Raw genomic sequence first — 23,048 nt, forward strand, 5'->3', positions numbered from 1 at the left:
ATTTTTAGTACACTATCATAATAGTGCATCTAAAGGTGGGGACGTCCATTTATTTTTCAATAGATCTCGCATATATTACTAAATATGCACTTTTATGGCATACTTGGTAAAATGAAATGAGATCATGAGAATGAAGCTAAAAATTCTCATCTCATTCCTTGTACCCATGATTTTCCAATGAGAATGGTCATTCTCAAAACTATGTTAATAGTCATTTCGTCTATTTTGGATGAAAATGGTCATTCTCACTCCTCACTTTTTATATTTATAAAAAATTTCTTTATCATGAAAACTCATAATATTATTAAACACATCACTATCATTTAATTGTTGAACAATTATTTAATAAATAAAAAAAGTCCTTATAAAAATAAAAATAAAATCAATAGTAATATAAGTTTGATTATAACGATAATTTTATAGTAATTAACAGAGTATAAATATTTATAATTTTATTGTTTTTTTAATAATACAAATAAATAATAATTATTAGTTTTGAGTATTTTGAAATTAATCAAGAAATTATTTGACAATTTATTTAATTTATGATTAATTTTTTTGTATCAATCATTTGAATGATGAAATAAACATATCATTCCATTTATATTCTCATTACATTTCAAATTAAGTTAATTTCATTCCTTCCTTATTTAAGTTCAGTATGTCAATGATGACCTTAGATGCATATAGGGTAATATTCTAAATTAAAGACCTGTTTGGTATGAATAAATAGAATAAGATAAGACTAACCATTTACATTAATGGAACGAGCATTACCATTCTAAAAAGTCATGATTGGTATGAATAAATAGAATAAGATTAGAATAACCATTCACATCATTCTCTCCGATCCTACCAAGCCTACCAAGCATGTACTAAGAGTAATTTGAAACTTCTCTATATCTGTATATGTATAAGTAGTTTTTGAAATCGTATAATTAAGGAAAATTTGCAATTTGGGTGTGTTTTAATTTTATTCTCGTGCTATTTCTAAAATAAGCAGATTAATTCTAATTAATGTAAGAGTTTGGGGGATCAAATATTTAGCATATTTTTGTAGTTAATTTGTGCTTATTCTGGTAGAATTTTTGTATGCATTAAACATGTGCGTGTATTTTGAAGTTTTTTTGAGCTATTTATAGAACTGTTTAGGAAAAATGTTTTGATTTAATTCGTAAGAGTTAAAATATAAATAGATATGATTTTCCTGTAATTCCTATTATGAGTTATTTTGGTATGATTTTTCTATGTAGGTTTTTTGGTGCATGCATAATGTGACAAATGATTTCCATATGCATAATGAAAATAATACTTTTTTCATACGATTTGTATTATTAATAGTTATAATTAATAGACAAACGCAAAAAAACTATATACAAATTTATATTTCTTTATTTGTAAGAAAAAGAGAAAAAAAACTACTCGTTTTATTTTCACTTCAAAAACTATCTGAAAACACGTACAAAGATAAATATATGGAACATATCAGTAAATTTTTTTATAGAGATGCCAATCCGAACCAGCAAAGTTTTCTGCTCCACGCCTCCACCCATAATCATCATCCAAATTTCTTCTCGGAGAAACTATAGCTAGTTGAAGCAATCTTTGCATCTAAATTGTGAAGAAATAAATAAATTGATAGACTAACTTGGGAATTATTTTCAGCCAATGGGAGCCACGGATTGGCAATTTGGTCTCGAGAAAATACTCATCTCAAGCTGCGCAATCTTCTTTATCCTCGTTGTTACGATGAGTTTAATCCCGTATTTCCCTTCTGTTTCCTATAATTTTCCCCCGAATTCTTCGAACAAACCTGTCCCTTCCCCTTCCGTTTCTGATTTAATTCCCACGAATTCTTCGGGCTCAATACATGTCCCAGCTGTTGCATCTCCTCTACATCGTGACACCTGCGTTTCTTTTCTACACAGTATCAGGTATAAATCTTCTGCAAGTGAGTGTCGAAAGGCAGGATCTTGTAAAGATAAGAAATATTCTTGGGAGTGGATCCAATCAAATCGGGTTTCCGAATGCGGGTTTCACAGAGTCCAGAAGTCGGAAGCATCGGCCTTGATAAACGGGTCGTGGATAGTGGTGGCCGGGGATTCTGAGTGTAGGTTAACATACATTTCTTTGTTAGAAGTATTCGTAGGATCCGAGGAAATCAATCGAGTGAAAGTAGACTTCATTTACCAGCACGGGAATTACGTAAAAACTGTCGATGATATTGGATTGAAGATGGATTTCTTGTGGCGACCTTTCGTTTCAGATTTGAAAGAATTAATGTTGGATTTTAACGAGACCAAAAGGTACCCGGATTTGATCATTATGGGGGCTGGCATATGGGAGATGTTGTACGTAAATAAAGCGCCGGATTACGGTCTTAAGTTGGAGGCGTTGCGGGACTCCAATTCGGGTCTTTTAGAAGGTGGGATGCCTGTGTTTTGGCTGGGGATGCCGACTCTGGTGAACTCCAAGTTGAATACGGAGTTGAAAAGGGCGAGGTTGACTGATTATGTGCGCAGAATGTACGATGATGCGCTCAGAGGAAGCAAGATCTTGCAGCAATCGGGGGGGCCGATGTTCCTGCTGGACCTGCGTTTGTTGAGTGATTTGTGCGGGCCGGATTGTGCTGCGGATGGGATGCATTATGAGGAGTTCGTGCATGATGTTGTGGTTCAAATAATGCTCAATGTATTGGCCATTCGATCCAATAAAAATCTTCAACCCTGATCTAATTATTTTTGGAAGCCATGTTATATTTCGCCACTGAAATTGTTTCTGATCTATTTGTTTTGAAGGAGAACAAACAGCACTTTGTTTTGATTTTAGTTTTCTTCTCATTTTTATGTTAAATTCGCGTATCAGTTTTGTGGTAAGGATTTTTATGTCGAGGAGTACTGTTGCAGTAAGGTTGCGCTTATCCTCCGAGATAGGATTGTTTCGGATAATTTATTGTGTGATTATTAAAATAATTAAATATGATATATGTAGTGGTTATAGATAAATAATAATATGTTTAATTCGATTGATTAAAATTATTTAATTGAATAATAATAAAAACAATGATATATATAACTAATTTAATATGATAAAAGACTCTCTGTTAGATATAATTTTAATACAAATTATTTGAGTTGGATTAGAGTCCATTTTGCCGGTGTTCTTTCAGTGGCAATGTAAGAATCCTCTAAGATTGTTTCTTTGAGTTATATTAAACCTTCTCACTGACTTCCTTTTCTTCGATTTTTAGAGCTGTAAAAGAGGGTTAGGTCCACTCCGTGGGTTAGGTCTACTTCATCGCATAAAATAGATGAGTTGAATTGATGATTTATCGGCTCATCAAATTGCATTCCGAATTGACTAAGTTCTTCGAGTTGATCCGCTCACCGTGTAAAATAAATGATTGGAGTTTGATAATTTTTTACCCGACAAAAGTGATGGCCAATTTGTACATTATTCCTTCTCACTTGAAATTGGTCAATTCAATTATAGTGCGTTGCGGCTAGAGAGTTTTTGACTCTAGGGTTTTGTTGATTGGAGGAACAGGAACATAGTTGTAACATTCTACATATGGTAATCGAAATTGTCGAAAATGGAACTAATTTTTTTTTTGGCCCAATGAAAAATGAGACTAACCTAGGATTATAATTGGTTGCCAAATATTAATTTAATGAAATATAGAATGTCACAATCATGATCCAATGAATGATTTGACCCTTCCAACCCAACCCCACCCCACCTATCTGTAAAAACAGACACGGAACACTAACGCCGAGTTTTCAAAGACTTCTAATTTGGTGTCGGTTCAATAAACCCATTAGCCGCGGTCGGAGATCTGCTCTTTCCCAATTCCCGTCTTCTCAAAAGACTGAATTTTGAGGTAGAAAAGACAAAGAAAAACCCAAGAGAATCGGCATGGCGTTCGAGAAGATCAAGGTGGCAAACCCCATCGTTGAAATGGACGGTCAGATTCAGGATTTTTTCTCTTTTTTTACGATCTGTTTATTTGTCTTTACGATAGAAAATGCTTGTACAGATCTCCTTGTTTTTCTTGATTCTGTCTATTTTGGTATATTTTGATTGATGGTGTTCATGTGTTGTTCGGAAAGATCTATTCTTTTGGACTCTGCTTTTGGAGTATGTTCGGATCTTTTCTGATTTCCTAGGGAAATTTTGCGGGCACAAGTTGCTTTACTGTGAATTATCTGGAGTGTGACAAATCGATCTGTAGTTCTGCACTGTTTTATTGTCTCGTGTCTGTTTAATTTGGTAGCCCGTATTTAACTGAATTCGTTTTTCAATGCGTGATTAAAATTGAGCTTGAAATGATCTGGTTTTGTATTTAGGTCCTCAGTCTGATACTTTTTTTTTTTGTTTTTTTACTTAAAATCTATAACTTTTGTGCAGGAGATGAGATGACAAGGGTGATTTGGAAACTAATCAAGGACAATGTAATGAATCAGACTTTTAGCTCAATCATATTACCAGTTCTCTCTAGCTTCGTTTCAATAACCGGGGAGTATGCATGTTTAATCGTGTGTTTCAATTGATTACAGTTGATCTTGCCGTTCTTGGAGTTAGACATAAAGTACTTCGACCTTGGTCTTCCTCACCGTGACGACACAGACGATAAAGTTACTGTTGAAAGTGCAGAAGCTACCCTCAAGTAAGTGATCTATATGTTTTTTCTAGGCTTGTAAACGAGTGAAGCACAAATCGAGTGTTGAAAAACTTTCAGGCTTATATTTAGGCCCATGAAATTTAGGGTCGAGCTTGAGTTGCTCATTGGACTAGATTAGAGTTGTTTGGATTCAAAATTGAGTACATAATAAGGAATCATCTATTGTGTTAATGGTATAAAATTGGATTCATTTTTTAACAATTAATTTTTTTGTTTTGTTATAGTATATAATCACTATGTTTGATGTAATATATATGGGCCATCCAAGAAGTAGACATCGATATACTTCTATGGGCCATTTTTGTGTCTCCATACTAGCTGATGTAGAGATGTTAATTCTAGGCAAGTGTAATCCTGCTACTTTTCAGCAGTTTGCATGCTTCTGTGACCTTGCTATGGTTTTGGTTGGGCTTTTATCTTCTACCCTCTTTTAATGCACTTTCATGCCGTGTATATTCAAATTGCAGGTACAATGTAGCCATTAAGTGCGCAACCATTACTCCAGGTTTGTAAACTTGAAATTTATCGATTGCTCGTTACTCTCTTCTAGATCTCTGCCACCATTACCCTACTTCTTGATAAAGTGGATTATGATAACATAATGTTCGAAACTTCCAGATGAAGCTCGTGTGAAGGAGTTTGGATTAAAGAACATGTGGAAGAGTCCAAATGGTACAATTAGGAACATTTTGAATGGTGAGTGAATCAACTTTCTTTGTACTTGTGAACATTTGCTTTGTTTTTTAGATCTTGATGGCCTCAATTCAACTCAATTTTCCCGCAGGCACGGTCTTTAGAGAACCAATCATGTGCAAAAATGTCCCTCGCCTTGTCCCAGGTAGGAGCTGTGTCTTTTGTAGAGTTATTTCATTGGTTTTGTTAATAGAACTGTATAAACATTTTGATGCAACCCTCAGGATGGACAAAGCCAATTTGCATTGGAAGACACGCCTATGGAGATCAATACCGAGCCACTGATACAGTCATTAAAGGAGCTGGAAAGCTCAAATTGGTTTTTGGTATGGTCCCCTAAATAACATTTTACTTGTAAATGATAAAGGTGCCTTAAGTTGTTTTGAATCTTTGGGTGCGTCTTGGAGTTTGTTACTTAATGATCAACTCGAATGCAGTGCCTGATGGGAAGGATGAGAAGGAAGAATTTGAGGTTTTCAACTTTACGGGCGCTGGTGGAGTTGCTCTGTCAATGTACAACACTGATGAGGTTTTTCTTTACCGAACTTTCTGGTGAAGCTTTTGGATAAAACTGATAAGATGCTGGCAGCTGATTTTTATTTTTTGGGGATGCAGTCCATTCATGCGTTTGCTGAAGCTTCTATGAACACCGCATACCTGAAAAAGTGGCCACTATATCTTAGCACTAAGAATACGATTCTCAAGAAATATGATGGCAGGTATACAATAAGTTTCTTACAACTTTGATCATACAATTTTCCATTTTACTCTGGGTATTAGAATGCTTTTTTAATTAGCATGGAATACCCTGAAAAGATTGTGAAACCTTATTTCTTCCTTACCCCATGTTTCACCTCACCTTCTTCATTCTTGTAAATATGCAAGTTGTATCAGGGGCCAGTGCCACTTCCATGTTAGTTATAGTATTTATTTATGTAAATATCCTTTTACAAAATCAAATAAACTAAGATTGCAAATGGCATCTTTGAAATGTTTAATTTGATATAGAGTGGATTTGAAATTCACTTGACTTAGTCCATTCAAACAAGTCGGAATTTAAAATCATAGATTAGAAATCTCTCGTTTCAAATCCAGCAATCCAGATGCATTCTAAGTGAATTGAACACGTGGCTAATACAAAATCATTTGTGCACAACTTATTTAATAAAAGTGGTAAATGAATTGTAGGTGAGAGTTATACTATGAGGCAATTTCATTCTAGGCAATAAAATAATAGAAGATTTGCAAATTAGAAGATTATACTATCTCTAGTAGCTATTTTATGATTTTGTATTTAGTCATGCCAAAAGAGCTTTGTGGTTTCTATAAGCCAAATATGATAAAATACTAGTAAATGAAGCACTGCATGCTCTGTGAAAATATCTAATAAAAATTTTGTTAAAATAATTATTTCTATTAAATTTGTGGTGCAAATTTATTTTATTAAAATAAAAACTCTTTCGTATATAAAACATCATTTTTATTGATAATTGGCATATCAATTATTTTCAGAATGACTGTTGTGTATATTTTATTTTTAATAAAGATTAAGCTTATTTTTTGAAAGCCAATGTATGAAGTCTTGGATTTAGTTTTTATGAATTTTTTTTCTCTATATATAGAAATTATCGCGGGTTTATTTGATTTCCTGAATCACATTCTTTCGTTTTTCACGTTGAAATTGAGATTAATTTTGAATATTCGCATGTGGATTGCCAACCTGAATAGTAAAAGTTGCTTGTCTTAGTTTTTATACAGAGAGAGATATTGATCAAATTAAAGTTTATTGGGTGCAGATTCAAGGACATCTTTCAAGAAGTTTATGAATCTTCATGGAAATCCAAGTTCGAGGAAGCAGGAATCTGGTGAGTCGCTCGACCTATAATTTCCAGCATCTGGTTTTCTTCAAATATCACCCTGTTAACCTTCCACAATATTTTCAAATGCAATATAAACTCAGGTATGAACACCGTCTCATCGATGATATGGTTGCCTATGCTCTGAAGAGCGAAGGAGGTTATGTATGGGCTTGCAAGAACTACGATGGGGATGTCCAGAGTGATTTCTTAGCACAAGGTAGGGATTACTTTCGAAATCCCAACACTAGTCATAAATCATAATTGTGCTTCTGATACTAGTGATCAACAATTGAAGTAGACGGTAATTATTCTTACCTTGAAGGGGTCTATCAATTGTGATGTAACGTTTGGTTTTTATTGTCTCATCACCCATTTCAACACTATTTCGACTTTGTATCTTCCTTTTGTATTTGTGTTTTGAGTCGTTTCGATACAACATTTTCGTCTGTCTTGCAGGGTTTGGATCTCTTGGGCTGATGACATCGGTCCTGGTATGCATTTACAATTCTCTTCTATTGATTCTACCCACATTATTGTTTTCTCAAATCGGTTTTGAATTTGTTGCATTAAATATTCCTATTTTTTCGAGCCTCTATCCTTCATTAAGGAGCTTCTATTGTATGGTTTTGTTCATGACATCAACTGCATTTTCTGCCACCAAATTTTATAAACTCACTTGTATCCGCTTATTTTCACTCTAGATTCTAACAGATGACTGTACATGATTCAGGTATGCCCCGATGGCAAGACCATCGAGGCAGAAGCAGCCCATGGAACTGTTACACGCCACTACAGGGTTCACCAAAAAGGAGGTGAAACCAGTACTAATAGCATTGCCTCAATCTTTGCTTGGACTCGCGGCCTTGCACACCGGTATCTATTAATATTTTCCAATATAAAAAAATCCCCCGTTTAACAAAAACCGAACTTAAAAGAGAAAACAGTGATGAACCAGCCACATATTTACAGAGCAAAACTGGACGACAATGCAAAACTCTTGGAGTTCACGGAGAAACTAGAAGCAGCTTGTGTCGGTGTTGTGGAATCTGGAAAGATGACCAAGGATCTCGCCCTCATAATCCATGGATCCAAGTGAGTCACCAATGGGAGTTCTCAAATGACAATTTTTTTCTAAATATTTCATAGTTCGAAGTTTATATTTTATGTAAAATCTTATTGCATTTTTATAAAAATGTAGGCTTGGGAGATATCAGTATCTGAACACGGAAGAATTCATCGTTGCGGTTGCTGATGAGCTTAAAGTCAAGCTTTCGAGCTGAGCATAATACAATGGAGTTGAATCAGATGAAATTGGTAGTTGAGCGATTTTATTGTCTAAAAACTCATGTTCTCAATAATTACTATCCATTTCCTAATATAACAATACTTCTTTTGCTATCCATTTTCTAATATAACAGTACTGATTTTACTGCTTCCGTTGTTTGGATGGACCAATTTGTGTTGCGCCTGATATTGAAATGAACGCTTTGGCTTATTAGTTTTAGCTTCTTGCTATTTTTAACTCAAGTTTTTCCAAGCATTTTTAAGTTTTAGGTCTTAATATATATGTATAAACAGTTTAATTTATATGTTCGAATTATCTGCTTCGATTGATAAATGAGATGATAAATTTATCCATTTATTTCAAATTTCTTCGCTTATTTGAACAGATTAAAATTAAATGAATTTCAAATTCACTATGTAATATAATTTTTTTTAACAAAAACAAATGTTCTTATAATATTTTATAGTACAGTTATAAAATAAACAAATTTAATTAATTTAATAACATATATTCTTTAAAGTAAAGTTAAAGGAAATTAATATTATAAAAAAAACCATATCGAAACAGTTCCGTTCGTTATTAAATCAAATCAATAATCATCAGTTCCAATTCAAAGACTCATCCATGACATCAGTAATTAGATGATTGAAATTCATGAACATGTTAGTCGTGAATTCATTTGTAGGATCCCATTTAATTTAATTTTACCGAGACACGTAATTGCCTAAAATCAAACTTTATATTATCTTTTGAATTGACAATTAGTCAGCATTGAATGTAACTCGTCAAATGGCATAGGCATTTTTGTAATCTCGAATTGGTCAAGAGACAAGAAAGACAAATCTAACCTATGAATCTTTCTTTTAAGAATAAAATATGCTACCTATAAATATAAAGTAGTAACTATATAATTTATTCATGTGTGCAAATTCTAATTCGTAATAAAAAATATCAACTTACAAGAGAAAATATATTATGAGTATATCTTTTTAAATACGATCTCACATACTTATTTTTATGAAACAGTTTCATATTTAAAATGAAAAAGTTATGTTTTTAGCATAAAATATAATATTTTTCATTAATCATGTCGAGATTTGTCTCATAAATTAACCATTGAAATGATCTCACAAAAATTTTTTAAATAACATATATGTCAAAATAAACAAAGGACTATTATTTAAGGGTGTAAAGTTGTTGGATACAGAAATATACACGATGAATGGAATTATATATATATATATATATATAGATAATAAAGGACTATTATTTAAGAGTCTAGGGCTCCCATGGTTCTCTTTTCACGCGCCGAATCATATTCCTCCCGAATATTAGATATTCTCAATCACTGTTATTATCATTATTGATTGAATGAAAAAAAAAACTAGAAATAAACGACAAAATTAAATTTTTCTTAAAAGCTTGTAATAAAACTTTTTTAAATAATAGATAAGACAATTCCTAAATCTTAAAACAATTGGCTCAAAATATAGGGTCGAATCGATAGAAAAATAAACTGAAACACTTTCAAAAATTGTGACTAACAAGTGTTTACGTACTCTCTTGAAGGGGAGTATCGACATTTTTCAGGTAAATAATGTCGATGATTGTAATTGATGAACGATTCAAATATTTTAAATAAATTAGAAGTTAATTATTTGATAATTATTTCTCTGCAACGAAGTGCTCGATTGGAAAATGTATTGTTGTTGATCCACAAATTTTTTTAACTTCAATATATCATTATTACGACCAAAATTGGTAGCAATACCATTAATTATTGTATTTATTTTAACAGCATGGCTAACAGGCATCAAGTTTATTCTAAATTGAGGAGAGTGACATGTGTATTTTACTGTACTGTACCCGATGTAAATGTTTTTTTCGAATGTATTCAACACTATGCTCGAGTTTTACAATGTACATGTTTCAAGTTACAAGACGAAACACGTGGATCCTTCAACCATAATTTTTTCTATAAATAATTAATTGTTTGCCCAGACAAAAGTTCGGGTGTTAACATTACGTTTTGTCCTGACATTTTCCGACTAATTTATCTCTAGAATATATACAAAAGTTTTTTTTTTAATAGAATATATACAAAAGTTAAGTTGTGGATTATGATATATATTTTTTCAAATATTTTTAATAAAATATTAGTATACGTGTACCTAGCAACGTAACTATACATCTGTCTATCAAAATTCCTCCATGGTTGGACAAATCTGGCTGCTAAAATGGGAAGGTCCATCCCATGTCCTAATTAGGAAGAGAGAAAAATATCGAATTTTCGATATATTGAGGTTATCGTAACAAAAAATATCAAATTTATCGAAATTTTCGGTACGGTATGGTACATTCGGTACGGTAACGATATGAAATTTGAAATTTTCGGTATATATCGAAATACAGAAATAATATATATAAAAAATATATATATATATATATATAATATTTTCAAATAATAAAGTTAAATTTTTTAAAAATATAAAGTTTTTTTTAATAAAACGATATATATCGATATCGTACCAAAATAAAGAATTTAACTTTTGTATGAACTTATCATGTTTGAATAGTCCAAATTAAAGTTCACTTAAGCAACTCGACTCATAGTTGAGAATTTAAATTATTGATAAGTCTTACCTCTGTAGCCTAACCTTACAGCTAGCTAGAGGACTGGATGCTGAGCCTCGATTTGTTGAAAAGCTGACAAACTTCAAAAATCACAGGATCTCAGACATTGTTGCAAAGATAGCGGATGAAGAAGTTGCATATGTTGCGGTTGAAGTTTATTAATGTTCATTGATGTTTTGGATCTCCAGACACATGTTGTGGTTGATGTTTATTGTCTTGATAGATTTGTTTTGTATATATCTTTCTCGGTCTCTTTGACTGTCTTGAGGGATTTATTTAATATTGGTAATCATTGGTCTTGGAATTACAAGAGACTGAATTTTTTTTATATACTTTCGGTATAACGGTATTTTATCGATACCGTACCGACTTTTCGATATACCGACTTCCAAAATACTGAAAATTCGATAAGATAATGATATCATTTTTCTCATACCGATATTTTCGAAACGATATTCGAAATTTCGATACAGTATATTATACCGACCAACTCTAGTCTCAATCACAACATTTAAATGTTGTCACGTCTTTCATTAACTAATTATTAAATTCTAAAGAAATGCAAAAGCACAGACTGATACAACGAACACAAAATAATGATTAAATAAATACATGGGAAAACATAGTAGTTTTTCTTTTTCAACGATTTCACACATGTAGATCTATTAGATAAGTAAATTCTATTTCTATATAGAATATGATACTCTATGGATTGGCCTATTAGGGTTAGACCTAAATCAGATCTGAGACCCTTGGTCTATCTCCAACTAAGCCCAAGTATTTTCCTATAAATATCATGTTTGAGTGTCTAATTTATTCATTCGTTATATTATTTTTCAGCAGCACATTTAGCTGTTCTCTTTTCATATGCTCAGTCTCTGACTTGACCATCGGAGGAGCTACGTCGGGACACTCTCCCGGCCCCTTCTAACGGTCTTCTTCGTGATTTCAGGCTTAGGGCAAATTCGAAGCCTGTGTTTGGACTAGTGTCACTTGCTGTAATCGGACCCTAAATTTTCATTGAGTATCAGAATAAAAATTAATATTTTTGACATAAAAATAATATTTTTCATTCAAATCAACATATATTAAACAATATATTTTTCGCTCAAATCAATATACATTACACAGTATTTCTTTTTAATATAACTAACAAAAAAAATAATATTTTACAATAAAAAATAATACGCTCAACATAAAAGATAATAATTGTTATGAGTAAGATCAATTAAAAATGACAAAAACTTGTGTGAGACGGTCTCACGGGTCGTATTTGTGAGACGAATCTCTTATTTGGATCATCCATGAAAAAATATTACTTTTTATTGTGAATATGGGTAGAGTTGATCCGTCTCAAAGATTAAGATCCGTGAGACGATCTCACATGAGATCCACTAATTAAAAAATATCTCTGACCATCGAGACGTACATTTTTATCATAAACAGAAGCGAGCCAAGAAGACACAGCAACGCGTTAAGGCATTACTTCAGAGAGGAAGGTTCGGCCCTGATGCAGCTCCTCTTGGAGGCAGTTCACATGAACCGATTCCTAACATTGAAAAGTAAACGCAGATATTTTTAAATTCCAAAAATGTATTGAAACATGACCTCCACCATCCCCTGCTTAGTTATACATATACACACAAGCCATTAACCCCAACAAAATATCTCCCATCAGTATTCGTTTCACTTCAATTTCATACCCTCAAAGCTAAGACTTGAGCAAGATGGTTCTCTCCAAGACCGCCTCGCAATCCGATGTGTCCGTCCACTCGACGTTCGCTTCTCGATACGTACGAGACAGTCTTCCCAGGTTCGATTAATTAAATTGCAATTTTAAAATTGATGTGATATTTCGTTTAGCCGTTGCAAACAATCTCTAAATCAACTATTTATGGATGGTCAGGTTTAAATTGCCGGAGAATTCGATCCCGAAAGATGCAGCATACCAGATCATAAACGATGAGCTGATGCTAGACGGGAATCCAAGGTTGAACCTAGCATCCTTCGTCACGACATGGATGGAACCTGAGTGTGACAAACTCATCATGGCCTCCATTAACAAAAACTATGTCGACATGGATGAGTATCCTGTTACTACCGAGCTACAGGCAAGTCATATTACTTTAATTATTATTTAAATAGCCCCAAAATACTTTTAAGTTACCTCGATTGGCTACCGGATCGGATCTCGAGCGGGGACAAATTGAATTGAAGATTAGACTGAGTAATACTCCATATTGTGAAATAATTTAGATTACTACGCTCTAAAAATAACCAATATCCCTTTTTGACTAATTTTGTATGTGGGCTTCAGATAGAATGGATCTAAGCACACATTCCAATATAAATTATAAAGTTCATGATTTTTGAGAGAGAGTGGCAATGGGATTCTTTAACAGTGTAAAAGAGATCTGCAATTGGTAGGATATTTAATTATGTATTAGGAATTCAAGCGTTCCTTTTATATATTATTATCAGATTCAATTAACATTAATTTACCTTTTTCCCCCTTTCAAAATGACTCTCTTGACAAGTTTTTAATCGTTATTACAATCAAGTGTTTTAGTTTAGTATATAATTTTAAAAGTGCAACTATTCTTTTTTACAAAAGTAAAAGTGGTATTCGAATTCACACGGAACTTTAGTAGAGATTGTTAAAAAAAAAAAAAAAAAAAAAGGTATTTTTAAGGTTCTTGGATGAATATTGGATTGTCTATTTTTTTTAAATAAAAAAAAACAGAAAAAAGTCGTCTCTTTGCAATAATTTGGGTTAGGTATGCCCCTCAAATTGTTGCATTTGTTTAGGGTTAAGCTACGCCCCCACAAGCACGTTGTCTTTGTTTCATTGCCACTCGTTGATAGAGGAAAGATGTTTGCTTCGAGTGGAATTCACTCAAGTAATTTACTAATTTGCGTGCATTTTTATGTCCATACTACAAATATTAAGAAAATAAAATTATTATTGTCCAATATATATCATCACTTCTACCTAAAAAATTTATATATGTAGGATTTATATATTCACTGAATCCCAAAGTCCTTTTTATAGGAGAAATTCTATGTTCTACCCATGTGCTTCAACTGGTCTATCATAATCAATTATTTGACGTGCGGGCTCACATGTTTTGGAAGTCTTCACACCAAATGAATGGTTGATACTGCACCGAACTAAATGTGTAGCTTAGAATTTTCTTTTTTTTTTTTTAATAATGAAACTTTGCTTTATTTCCAGGCGAAAATTGAAAGCAGCTAATTTAAAATACTAGGGTTCATTATTGCATTATAATAATATCACGCACCGTAAGAAAAAGTGGATGGCTGCTTTTCCCGAGATTTTTTTTAATTATTTTTTTATTGCTTTGGGAATTTATTTGTTTATTCGAATTTACTATATATTGTTAAAAAAACAAAAAGGCACTATATATCAAGATTGCAATATTTAAATTTTTTTATCGAATATAATGTAACAATTGTAACTTTGAAAGTTCCGCCAAAAAAAAAAATTTCTGATGGACCTTAGTGTTCCTTTCCTAATCTTATTGGCGATGTATTTAATTAGATAAACCTTCCTCATTTTCAGCTTAAATTATTATTTCGGATATATATTATCTGTGCTACAATTTTTTGTCGCGTGAAATTTTAATCTTTGTATCAATAATGTTGCAGAATATCTAAAGCTTTACTTCTATGGCTAAAACTACTATTTTTGCTGTCTCTTGTGTTGCTCCCACGTGCGGAATTTGAGATAATAAACCCGAAAATAAAGAATAAATTGGACACCGAGATTTACGTAAAAAATCCCTAAAAATTATTAGGGTAAAAACCACGGGCAAGATGATAAAAATTTCCACTATAATATTTTGTGGTGTACAACTCACTCACTGTGTTTCCAAAGAGAACACACACCCTCTAAATACAGGAGAACAAACACCTCACAAATATTATAGAATATTATAAGATGAGAGAAAACTCGAAGAAGGGATGATTTGAAATGAAGGAATGGAGCTCTATTTATCGAGCCCCTGTCAGTGTGAATACGCGATAATGGAGCTCTATTTATAGAGCCCCTGTCAGTGTGAATACGCGTTAAAAACGTGTATTCATATTTCCACGAAATTTCCTGCATTGCATATCCAACCACGCACATTTAAAATTCAGCAACTTTTAATATTATTTCTTTGACTTTTCTTTACCGACATTTCTCCCACTTGGAGATTTGATTGAGAATCAAACATATCTCCACACATCTTTTCAATCTTGCCTTTTCCTTTTTCTTACTTTTCTTCTAGCCCCCTTCAAGATCTACACCACTCAAACTTATCAGTGTTCACTGGCTAGGTCAGAAAATCAGCTATGTTATCCTTTGTATGGATCTTCTGCATATCCACGCTTCCTTCTTTTACTCTTTCCCGCACAAAGTGAAATTGTACTCCAATATGTTTCGTCCTGGAATGAAAGGCTGGATTCCTTGCAATGTGCAAGGCACTCTGACTGTCACAAAACAAAGAAACATTCTCTTGTTTGTGCCCGATCTCGCCCAATAACATTTTAATCAATATTGCCTCATTGCAAGCTTGAGTAGCTGCCATATATTCTGCTTCGGTTGTAGATAACGCCACAACTGTTTGCAGTTTTGAAACCCAGCTTACTGCTCCCCCTGCAAGTGTAAACACATAACAAGTAGTAGATTTTCTCTTATCAGAATCACCTGCATAATCTGAATCGACATAGCCCCTGAGTGTAAAATCCGATCCTCCATAACATAATGCAGCATTCGAGATACCCTTAATGTATCTAAGGATCATCTTAACAGTGCTCCAATGCTCTCTTCCAGGATTCGCCATATACCGACTAACTGCTCCCACTGCTTGAGCAATGTCCGGTCTTGTACAGATCATGGCGAACATCAAACTTCCCACTGCTAATGCATATGGTACTCGAGACATCTCAATCCTCTCTGCTTCACTGCTAGGACACATCTCGGAGGATAACTTGAAATTAACAGGAAGAAGGGTCGAAATTGGCTTACTATCTTGCATGTTGAAGCGTTGCAAGACTTTCTTCAAATAATTTTTCTGGGAAAGCCAAATATTTCTGTTACTTCTATCTCGGTAAACTTGCATCCCTAGAATCTTGTTTGCTGGTCCCAAGTCCTTCATATCAAATTCCCTAGCCAATTGTGCCTTCAATCCTTGGACCTGATCTTTGTTGGGGCCTGCTACCAACATGTCGTCCACATACAACAGCAAAATGATATAATCATCACCAGACCTCTTGAAACACGTACAAGGGTCTGCACTCAGTCTGTTGTATCCAAGGCTCATGATATATGAATCAAATCTCTTGTACCAACACCTTGGCGCCTGTTTGAGACCGTACAGAGATTTGTTCAACCTGCAAACCAAGTTCTCTTTGCCTTTTTCCGCAAAACCTTCTGGCTGGAGCATATAGATTTCTTCTTCAAGATCTCCATGAAGAAACGCCGTTTTCACATCTAGCTGTTCTAGATGTAGGTCAAACACCGCACACAATGTCAACACCACTCTGATTGTTGTAAGCCGAACCACAGGAGAAAATATCTCATTGAAGTCAATGCCTTCTTTCTGAGCATACCTTTTTACGACCAATCTAGCACGATACCGCTCCACTTGGTTATTGCCATCACGCTTGATTTTATAGACCCATTTGTTTCCAATGGCTTTCCTTCCTCGTGGTAGTGTAACAAGATCCCAAGTTTGATTCCTGTCTAATGCTTCCAATTCTTCTTGCATTGCTATCATCCGCAAGGATACATCCGAGCTTTGAGTAGCTTCGTGGAAACTCGATGGCTCACCATCCTATGATAATAGATAATATGCAATATTGCTTTCAGTGACATAATCTGAAAGCCAACCTGGTGGTCTTCTTTCTCGAGTTGACTACCTCACATTGGAAACTTCCGACTCAACATGTTCTTGTTCTTCGTGCTCTGGTACTACTTCACAAGAATTTTGACTTTCATCTGGCTTATTTTCCACCTGAAATATAGTAGTTTCTGAATTCTGTGTCCCTTTGTCTCCCTTTACTTTATCTTCGTCGAAGATAACATCTCTGCTGATGACGAGCTTGTGAACAGTAGGATCCCACAAGCGAAACCCTTTACTCCATCAGGATAACCCAAGAAGATACATTTTTTGGATTTCGAATCCAGCTTCGATCTTTCTTGCTCATTGTACAGAACGTACACAGTACTTCCAAATGTATGCAAATGAGAATAATCTGTCGGCTTTTCAGTCCACATCTCCATCGAAGTCTTCAGATCAATCGCCACTGAAGGAGAACGATTGATAATATAACAAGCGGTTTTGACTGCTTCTGCCCAAAATGACTTGTCTAGACCCGCAGTCCTCAACATAGCTCTTGTTCTGTCCAACAAGGTCCTGTTCATCCGCTCCGCCACTCCATTTTGTTGAGGTGTGTAAGCCGTTGTGAATTGTCTTTTGATGCCCTCATGTTGACAAAATGCATCAAACTCTTCACTGGTATATTCTCCTCCATTGTCAGTCCTCAGACACTTGATTTTCTTCTTAGAATCAAGTTTAACCCGCGCTTTGAAATCTTTGAAGATCTGGAAAACATCTGATTTCTTCTTGATTGGATACACCCAACATCTCCTAGAAAAATCATCAATGAACGAGACAGAGTATCTCGCTCCTCCTAGGGATACATCCGGTGCTTGCCAAACATCCGAATGAATCAACTCCAATATGCTTTTGCTCATGACAGTAGAAGTGCCAAACTTTAATCTGTGTTTTTTACTGGTAACACAGTGCTCACAAAAGGGTAGTGACATTTTTGTAAGTCCCGGCAGCAGCTTCCGTTCTGAGAGAATTTTCAACCCCCGTTCTGACATATGCCCGAGCTTTCTATGCCATAACACTGTTAATTCTTCTCCTGAACCAATTGATGCAACAGCTAGTTCTGCCTCTTTGTGTGTTTCTCCCAAAAGTACATACAGATTTGCAGCAACCTTTTCTGCCTTCATAACCACAAGCGCGCCTTTCACAATTTTCATGATCCCGTTCTCGATACGAGTTTTGCACCCGATGTCATCCAATTGCCCCAAGGACAAACGATTTTTCGTCAGTCCCTTCACATGTCGTACATCCTGTATGGTGCAAATGGTGCCATCAAACATTTTAATTTTGATAGTACCAACCCCAGCGATTTCCAAGGCATGATCATTTCCCATGAATACAGATCCTCCTGAGACTGGTTCATAATGATCAAACCATTCTCTCCGAGACGTCATGTGCCACGTCGCTCCTGAATCCATAATCCATGTGTCACAAAATTTGTGTCTGCCTTCTGCAACAGTTGCTGCTTCGCTGAATAATATTTCACCACTGCCTGAAGTACTGGCCACATTTCCTTGAGAACTTTTGTCAATACTCGTACACTCTTTCTTGAAGTGCCCTTTACCGCCACATTTGAAGCAGTAAATATTTTTCTTCTTACTTCTTGACTTTGATCTACCTCGTCTTTGGCTCCCACTGGAGTCACGGTCCATAAATCTTCCTCTTATCATCGGTAAAGCCTCTGCCTGCTTCGATGTTACCAACCTATCTTCCTTATTCTTGCGCCGGCTTTCTTCATCGAGAACCGCAGTTAAGACATCATCGAATCTTAGAAAGCCCATAAGAATATTGTTGGTTATGTTGATGATAAGTTGATCATATGAATCTGGTAAACTTTGAAGTAGAAGCTCTGCACGTTCATTTTCCCCTATTTTATGCCCCATGGAAGTGAGTTGGGCAAATAGAGTATTTAGTGTGTTGATATGGTCGGTCATCGATGAGGATTCCGCCATCCGAAGAGTATAAAGCCTTCTCTTTAGAAAAATCATGTTGTGTAGCGATTTGACCTCGTACATCTTTGTCAGAGTATCCCATATAACTTTTGCTGTTTTTATCTCAGAGATACTTGACAATACTTCGTCTGCTATAGCCAAGTGTAAATTGGCAACAGCGTTGTCATTCATTTATTCCACTTTCCATCATCCGTAATGTCCACCGGTCTATCTCCAATTGCCGCCAAGCAATTCTCCTTGCTTAAAACTGCTTGTATCTTTATTTTCCACAGCATAAAATTGCTTCCGTTGAACTTTGCTATCTCGTACCTGCCCGCCATTATGTCTACAACAATTTTAGTAGACTGGACAAAATTATCCTGCCTTAAATATAAAATCTCAAAAAATCTTTTCTGATGTGGAAGATCAGTCTAGCCTGCAACCACAGAGCATACTCATAATTTTAAGAAATTTAAACCAAGGCTCTAATCCAACTTGTTGGTCCCTCTTGCGGAATTTGAGATAATAAACCCAAAAATAAAAAATAAATTGGACACCGAGATTTACGTGGAAAATCCCTAAAAATTATTAAGGTAAAAACCACGGGCAAGATGAAAAGAATTTCACTATAATATTTTGTGGTGTACAACTCACTCACTGTGTTTCCAAAGAGAACGCACACTCTCTTAATACAGGAGAACAAACACCTTACAAATATTATAAAATATTATAAGATGAGAGAAAACTCGAAGAAGGGATGATTTAAAATGAAGGAATGAAGCTCTATTTATAGAGCCTCTGTCACACGTATTCATATTTCCATGAAATTTCCTGCATTGCATATCCAACCACGCATGTTTAAAATTCAGCTACTTTTAATATTATTTCTTTGATTTTTCTTTGCCGACATCTCGTGCTGCTCTAATTGTTGCTTTTTTGCATGGTTGACTTCCATTAAAATATGAAGATAAGATTTAAAAAAATTAATAATAATTTTATAATTGTCGCTGATGAAATGATCTTGTGCATTTTGCATTGTGTGTTTTTTTTTTTTAATTGCATCGGTTCTATTTTTATCGTGTTTAATTTAATTTCATTTAACGATGAATGGATAATTTAAATGTAGTCGGTAAATTGACGCTGTCAATCCGCTGCGATAAACGCGGGACCATTAATTATTTTCGCTATCCAACATTAATACTATCTTTTTATTTGTCATATTACTTTGACTTTTCCTTTATGTCCTTTATAATTTTTAATATTTCGTTTTTTCCCGGCCACACACTGGTATTTCCATCACTGTTTTAATTATATTTGGATTGATCGGTTCGATGGATTTTCTAAAATTTGAAGTCAAAGAACAATTATATAGAAATTATATTTTATGAAACTTTTATGTTACACCATCGTTTGGATTTCTGTGAATGAAATTTAAAATAATTGTTAGTAATTAATTTCTTTTGTGAAACGCAATCAAGAACTAAGAATATGGCGCTATTTGATATTTTCGTAAGAAACAATCAGGTTGATTAATCTTTAAACACTTGAGAATTCTAGGTGCTCCATGGTTGAGATAGGAAAGTAACTTGCTGCCTAATTTTTTAGGAATAATAATAGAAAAATTGCTTGATAAAAAGGCAGAAGTGCCTAGCAGCTATGACTTTTTACTCCAAATATGATATTTACAAGATCATGTGCAATCCCCCGGGAATCGACTGTTTTTATTCGTACTATTGTTACTATTTTACGATTTGCTAAATGCTACTTGTATAAGGAGTATAATCATCTACTCATTATATGACACGTCTGTTACGTCTGTTGTGTGATGAGTGGAGAAGACATTATCATTATCGGAAGCATGAACAAAACCTTGTTGTACTATTACCGTTATGATCGTTATCACAAACGTCGTTTATGCTTGGATGCAGAATCGATGCGTCAACATCATTGCACGTCTATTTAACGCACCACTTGACGAAGGCCAGGCGGCAGTCGGCGTGGGGACTGTGGGTTCATCTGAAGCCATAATGCTGGCGGGGCTAGCCTTCAAGAGAAAATGGCAGAACAAAATGAAGGAACTCGGCAAACCCTACGACAAACCCAACATTGTAACCGGTGCAAATGTTCAGGTCTGTTGGGAGAAATTCGCACGTTACTTCGAAGTGGAGCTTAAGGAAGTTAAATTGAGAGATGGGTACTATGTTATGGACCCCGAGAAGGCTGTGGAAATGGTGGATGAGAACACCATCTGCGTTGCCGCAATCCTGGGTTCGACCCTGAATGGCGAGTTTGAAGATGTTAAACTATTGAACGATCTCTTGCTCAAGAAGAACAAAGAAACCGGGTATGCATACAGTATACATAATTCTCACTATTCTTTCACAACACTCTCAACTATTTAGGTGTATGGATCACTCGCTTCCATGTATAGTTTGACTTTCGGTCTTTGGCATCAATACTTGATGCATCATTTGTATATCTAGAAATGAATATATATAATTGATGGTGCAGATGGGATACACCAATCCACGTCGATGCAGCAAGTGGGGGGTTCATCGCACCATTTCTTTATCCAGAACTGGAGTGGGACTTTAGATTGCCATTGGTGAAAAGTATAAATGTTAGTGGGCACAAGTATGGGCTAGTGTACGCTGGAGTTGGTTGGGTTGTGTGGAGGACCAAGGTGGACTTACCCGAGGAACTCATTTTTCACATCAACTATCTTGGAGCTGATCAACCCACTTTTACACTCAACTTCTCTAAAGGTAATATTATATATCTACGTACTCTCACATTTCGTTTCTTCGAGTTAATTTCACATTCGGGTGACAGTAATTGTCACTCCATTGCAGTTGATAGATATCATGTAATTGATAAAATGTACTCGTTTTCTTGCAGGTTCTAGTCAGGTCATTGCTCAGTACTATCAACTTATTCGCTTGGGTTTCGAGGTATATGTATAGCTTTGAATGTATGCCGCATGCTTTTTTTTGCATATGATACTGAATAAGATTTGCAATTTTTGCATATAATCTTTACTGAAAAACTAAGCATTACATTACGATGTACCTATGCAGGGTTACCAAAACATAATGGAAAACTGTCAGGAGAATGCCATGGTACTCAAACAAGGTCTAGAGCACACGGGACGCTTCAACATCGTCTCCAAAGACCATGGAGTGCCACTTGTGGCATTCTCCCTCAAGGACAACACCTGCCACGACGAATTTGAAATCTCCGAAATGCTCCGTCGCTTTGGCTGGATCGTCCCCGCCTACACCATGCCTCCAGATGCCCAGCACGTAACAGTCCTTCGTGTTGTCATCCGAGAAGATTTTTCGAGGACGCTGGCCGAGAGGCTTGTCTCGGACATAGAGAAGGTTCTCCATGACCTTGATACGCTCCCTGCTAGGGTAACGGAGAAACTCGCAGCAACTGCTGTGGTGGAGAAACACGCTCCAGCCGTGGTGAAGAAGACAGCAATAGAGGTGCAGAGGGAGATCACGACTGCTTGGAGGAAGCTGGTTGCTGACAAGAAGAAAACCAATGGAGTTTGCTAGGGCCACCATGGCTTTTCTTTATGTCGTGTATTTTTAAACTTGCGAATCGAGTAACCGATTAAGCGGATACTATAGACGCTATTTGTATTGATTTCTGTGTTATTGTTAAGTTTTGATGTGGTCATGATTTTAATGTCTTTGTGTTTAACTTCCATAAAAGCATTAATGCAAATATTATTATGAAAATCTTGGCTCCAAAACATGCACAAATTTTGTTTATTACTAGCTTGTCATTCACATAAAGTACTTAATTTAGTGAAGCAATCTCGTCTTTGAGTGTATCAAGAAAAACACCAAATTAAAATTTGCACTGTGATTAATTAAGAAGATCACTAATTTGGGGAAAGAAGTAAGGCTTGGAACTTCTCTTTGTTTAGTAGATAAAGCAACAACAAAAAAAATCGCTTGTTATTCATTTGTCCTCTCAATCAAGAAAATTAACGCATATTCAAAATGTATTACATCTAATCATTATCGTTAAAAAAAATACCGCCTCACTAAGATT

General features: G+C 35.0%; 3 protein-coding genes and 1 long non-coding RNA gene across 5 annotated transcripts; 3 read left to right on the top strand and 1 right to left on the bottom strand.

The window, feature by feature from the left end:
• Window positions 1-1,668: 1,668 nt before the first annotated feature.
• Window positions 1,669-2,730, top strand: LOC140957884 (protein ALTERED XYLOGLUCAN 9-like). The gene has a single exon (XM_073415296.1). It carries the CDS (start codon window positions 1,669-1,671, stop codon window positions 2,728-2,730), a length of 1,062 nt encoding a protein of 353 aa, XP_073271397.1.
• A 988-nt stretch (window positions 2,731-3,718) lies between these two features.
• LOC140970952 (isocitrate dehydrogenase [NADP]) lies at window positions 3,719-8,755 on the top strand. 2 transcript variants are annotated; one of them, XR_012174227.1, is made up of 16 exons: window positions 3,719-3,964; window positions 4,408-4,451; window positions 4,557-4,666; window positions 5,149-5,186; window positions 5,300-5,377; window positions 5,466-5,519; window positions 5,599-5,700; window positions 5,812-5,903; window positions 5,990-6,093; window positions 7,171-7,239; window positions 7,335-7,450; window positions 7,690-7,724; window positions 7,964-8,106; window positions 8,203-8,325; window positions 8,432-8,594; window positions 8,629-8,755. XR_012174227.1 is itself a non-coding variant. In XM_073432964.1 (15 exons), exons 1-15 carry the CDS (start codon window positions 3,916-3,918, stop codon window positions 8,511-8,513), a joined length of 1,239 nt encoding a protein of 412 aa, XP_073289065.1. In that variant the 5' UTR covers window positions 3,719-3,915; the 3' UTR covers window positions 8,514-8,755. The 2 variants fall into 2 exon arrangements, 1 of the variants encoding a protein (XP_073289065.1); XM_073432964.1 differs by having other exon boundaries at window positions 8,432-8,755.
• Window positions 8,756-12,730: 3,975 nt separating this feature from the next.
• On the top strand, window positions 12,731-22,729 carry LOC140970953 (glutamate decarboxylase). The gene is made up of 6 exons (XM_073432965.1): window positions 12,731-12,965; window positions 13,059-13,263; window positions 20,912-21,327; window positions 21,495-21,748; window positions 21,882-21,934; window positions 22,061-22,729. Exons 1-6 carry the CDS (start codon window positions 12,880-12,882, stop codon window positions 22,541-22,543), a joined length of 1,497 nt encoding a protein of 498 aa, XP_073289066.1. The 5' UTR covers window positions 12,731-12,879; the 3' UTR covers window positions 22,544-22,729.
• LOC140970954 (uncharacterized) lies at window positions 13,885-20,886 on the bottom strand. The gene is made up of 2 exons (XR_012174228.1): window positions 19,892-20,886; window positions 13,885-14,868 (listed from the first exon to the last, which is right to left on the bottom strand). It is a non-coding gene; the product is annotated as an uncharacterized lncRNA (long non-coding RNA).
• Window positions 22,730-23,048: the final 319 nt, after the last annotated feature.

This window comes from Primulina huaijiensis, chromosome 2 (genome assembly GCF_012295235.1).
Source record: "Primulina huaijiensis isolate GDHJ02 chromosome 2, ASM1229523v2, whole genome shotgun sequence".
Classification (NCBI taxonomy): Eukaryota; Viridiplantae; Streptophyta; class Magnoliopsida; order Lamiales; family Gesneriaceae; genus Primulina; species Primulina huaijiensis.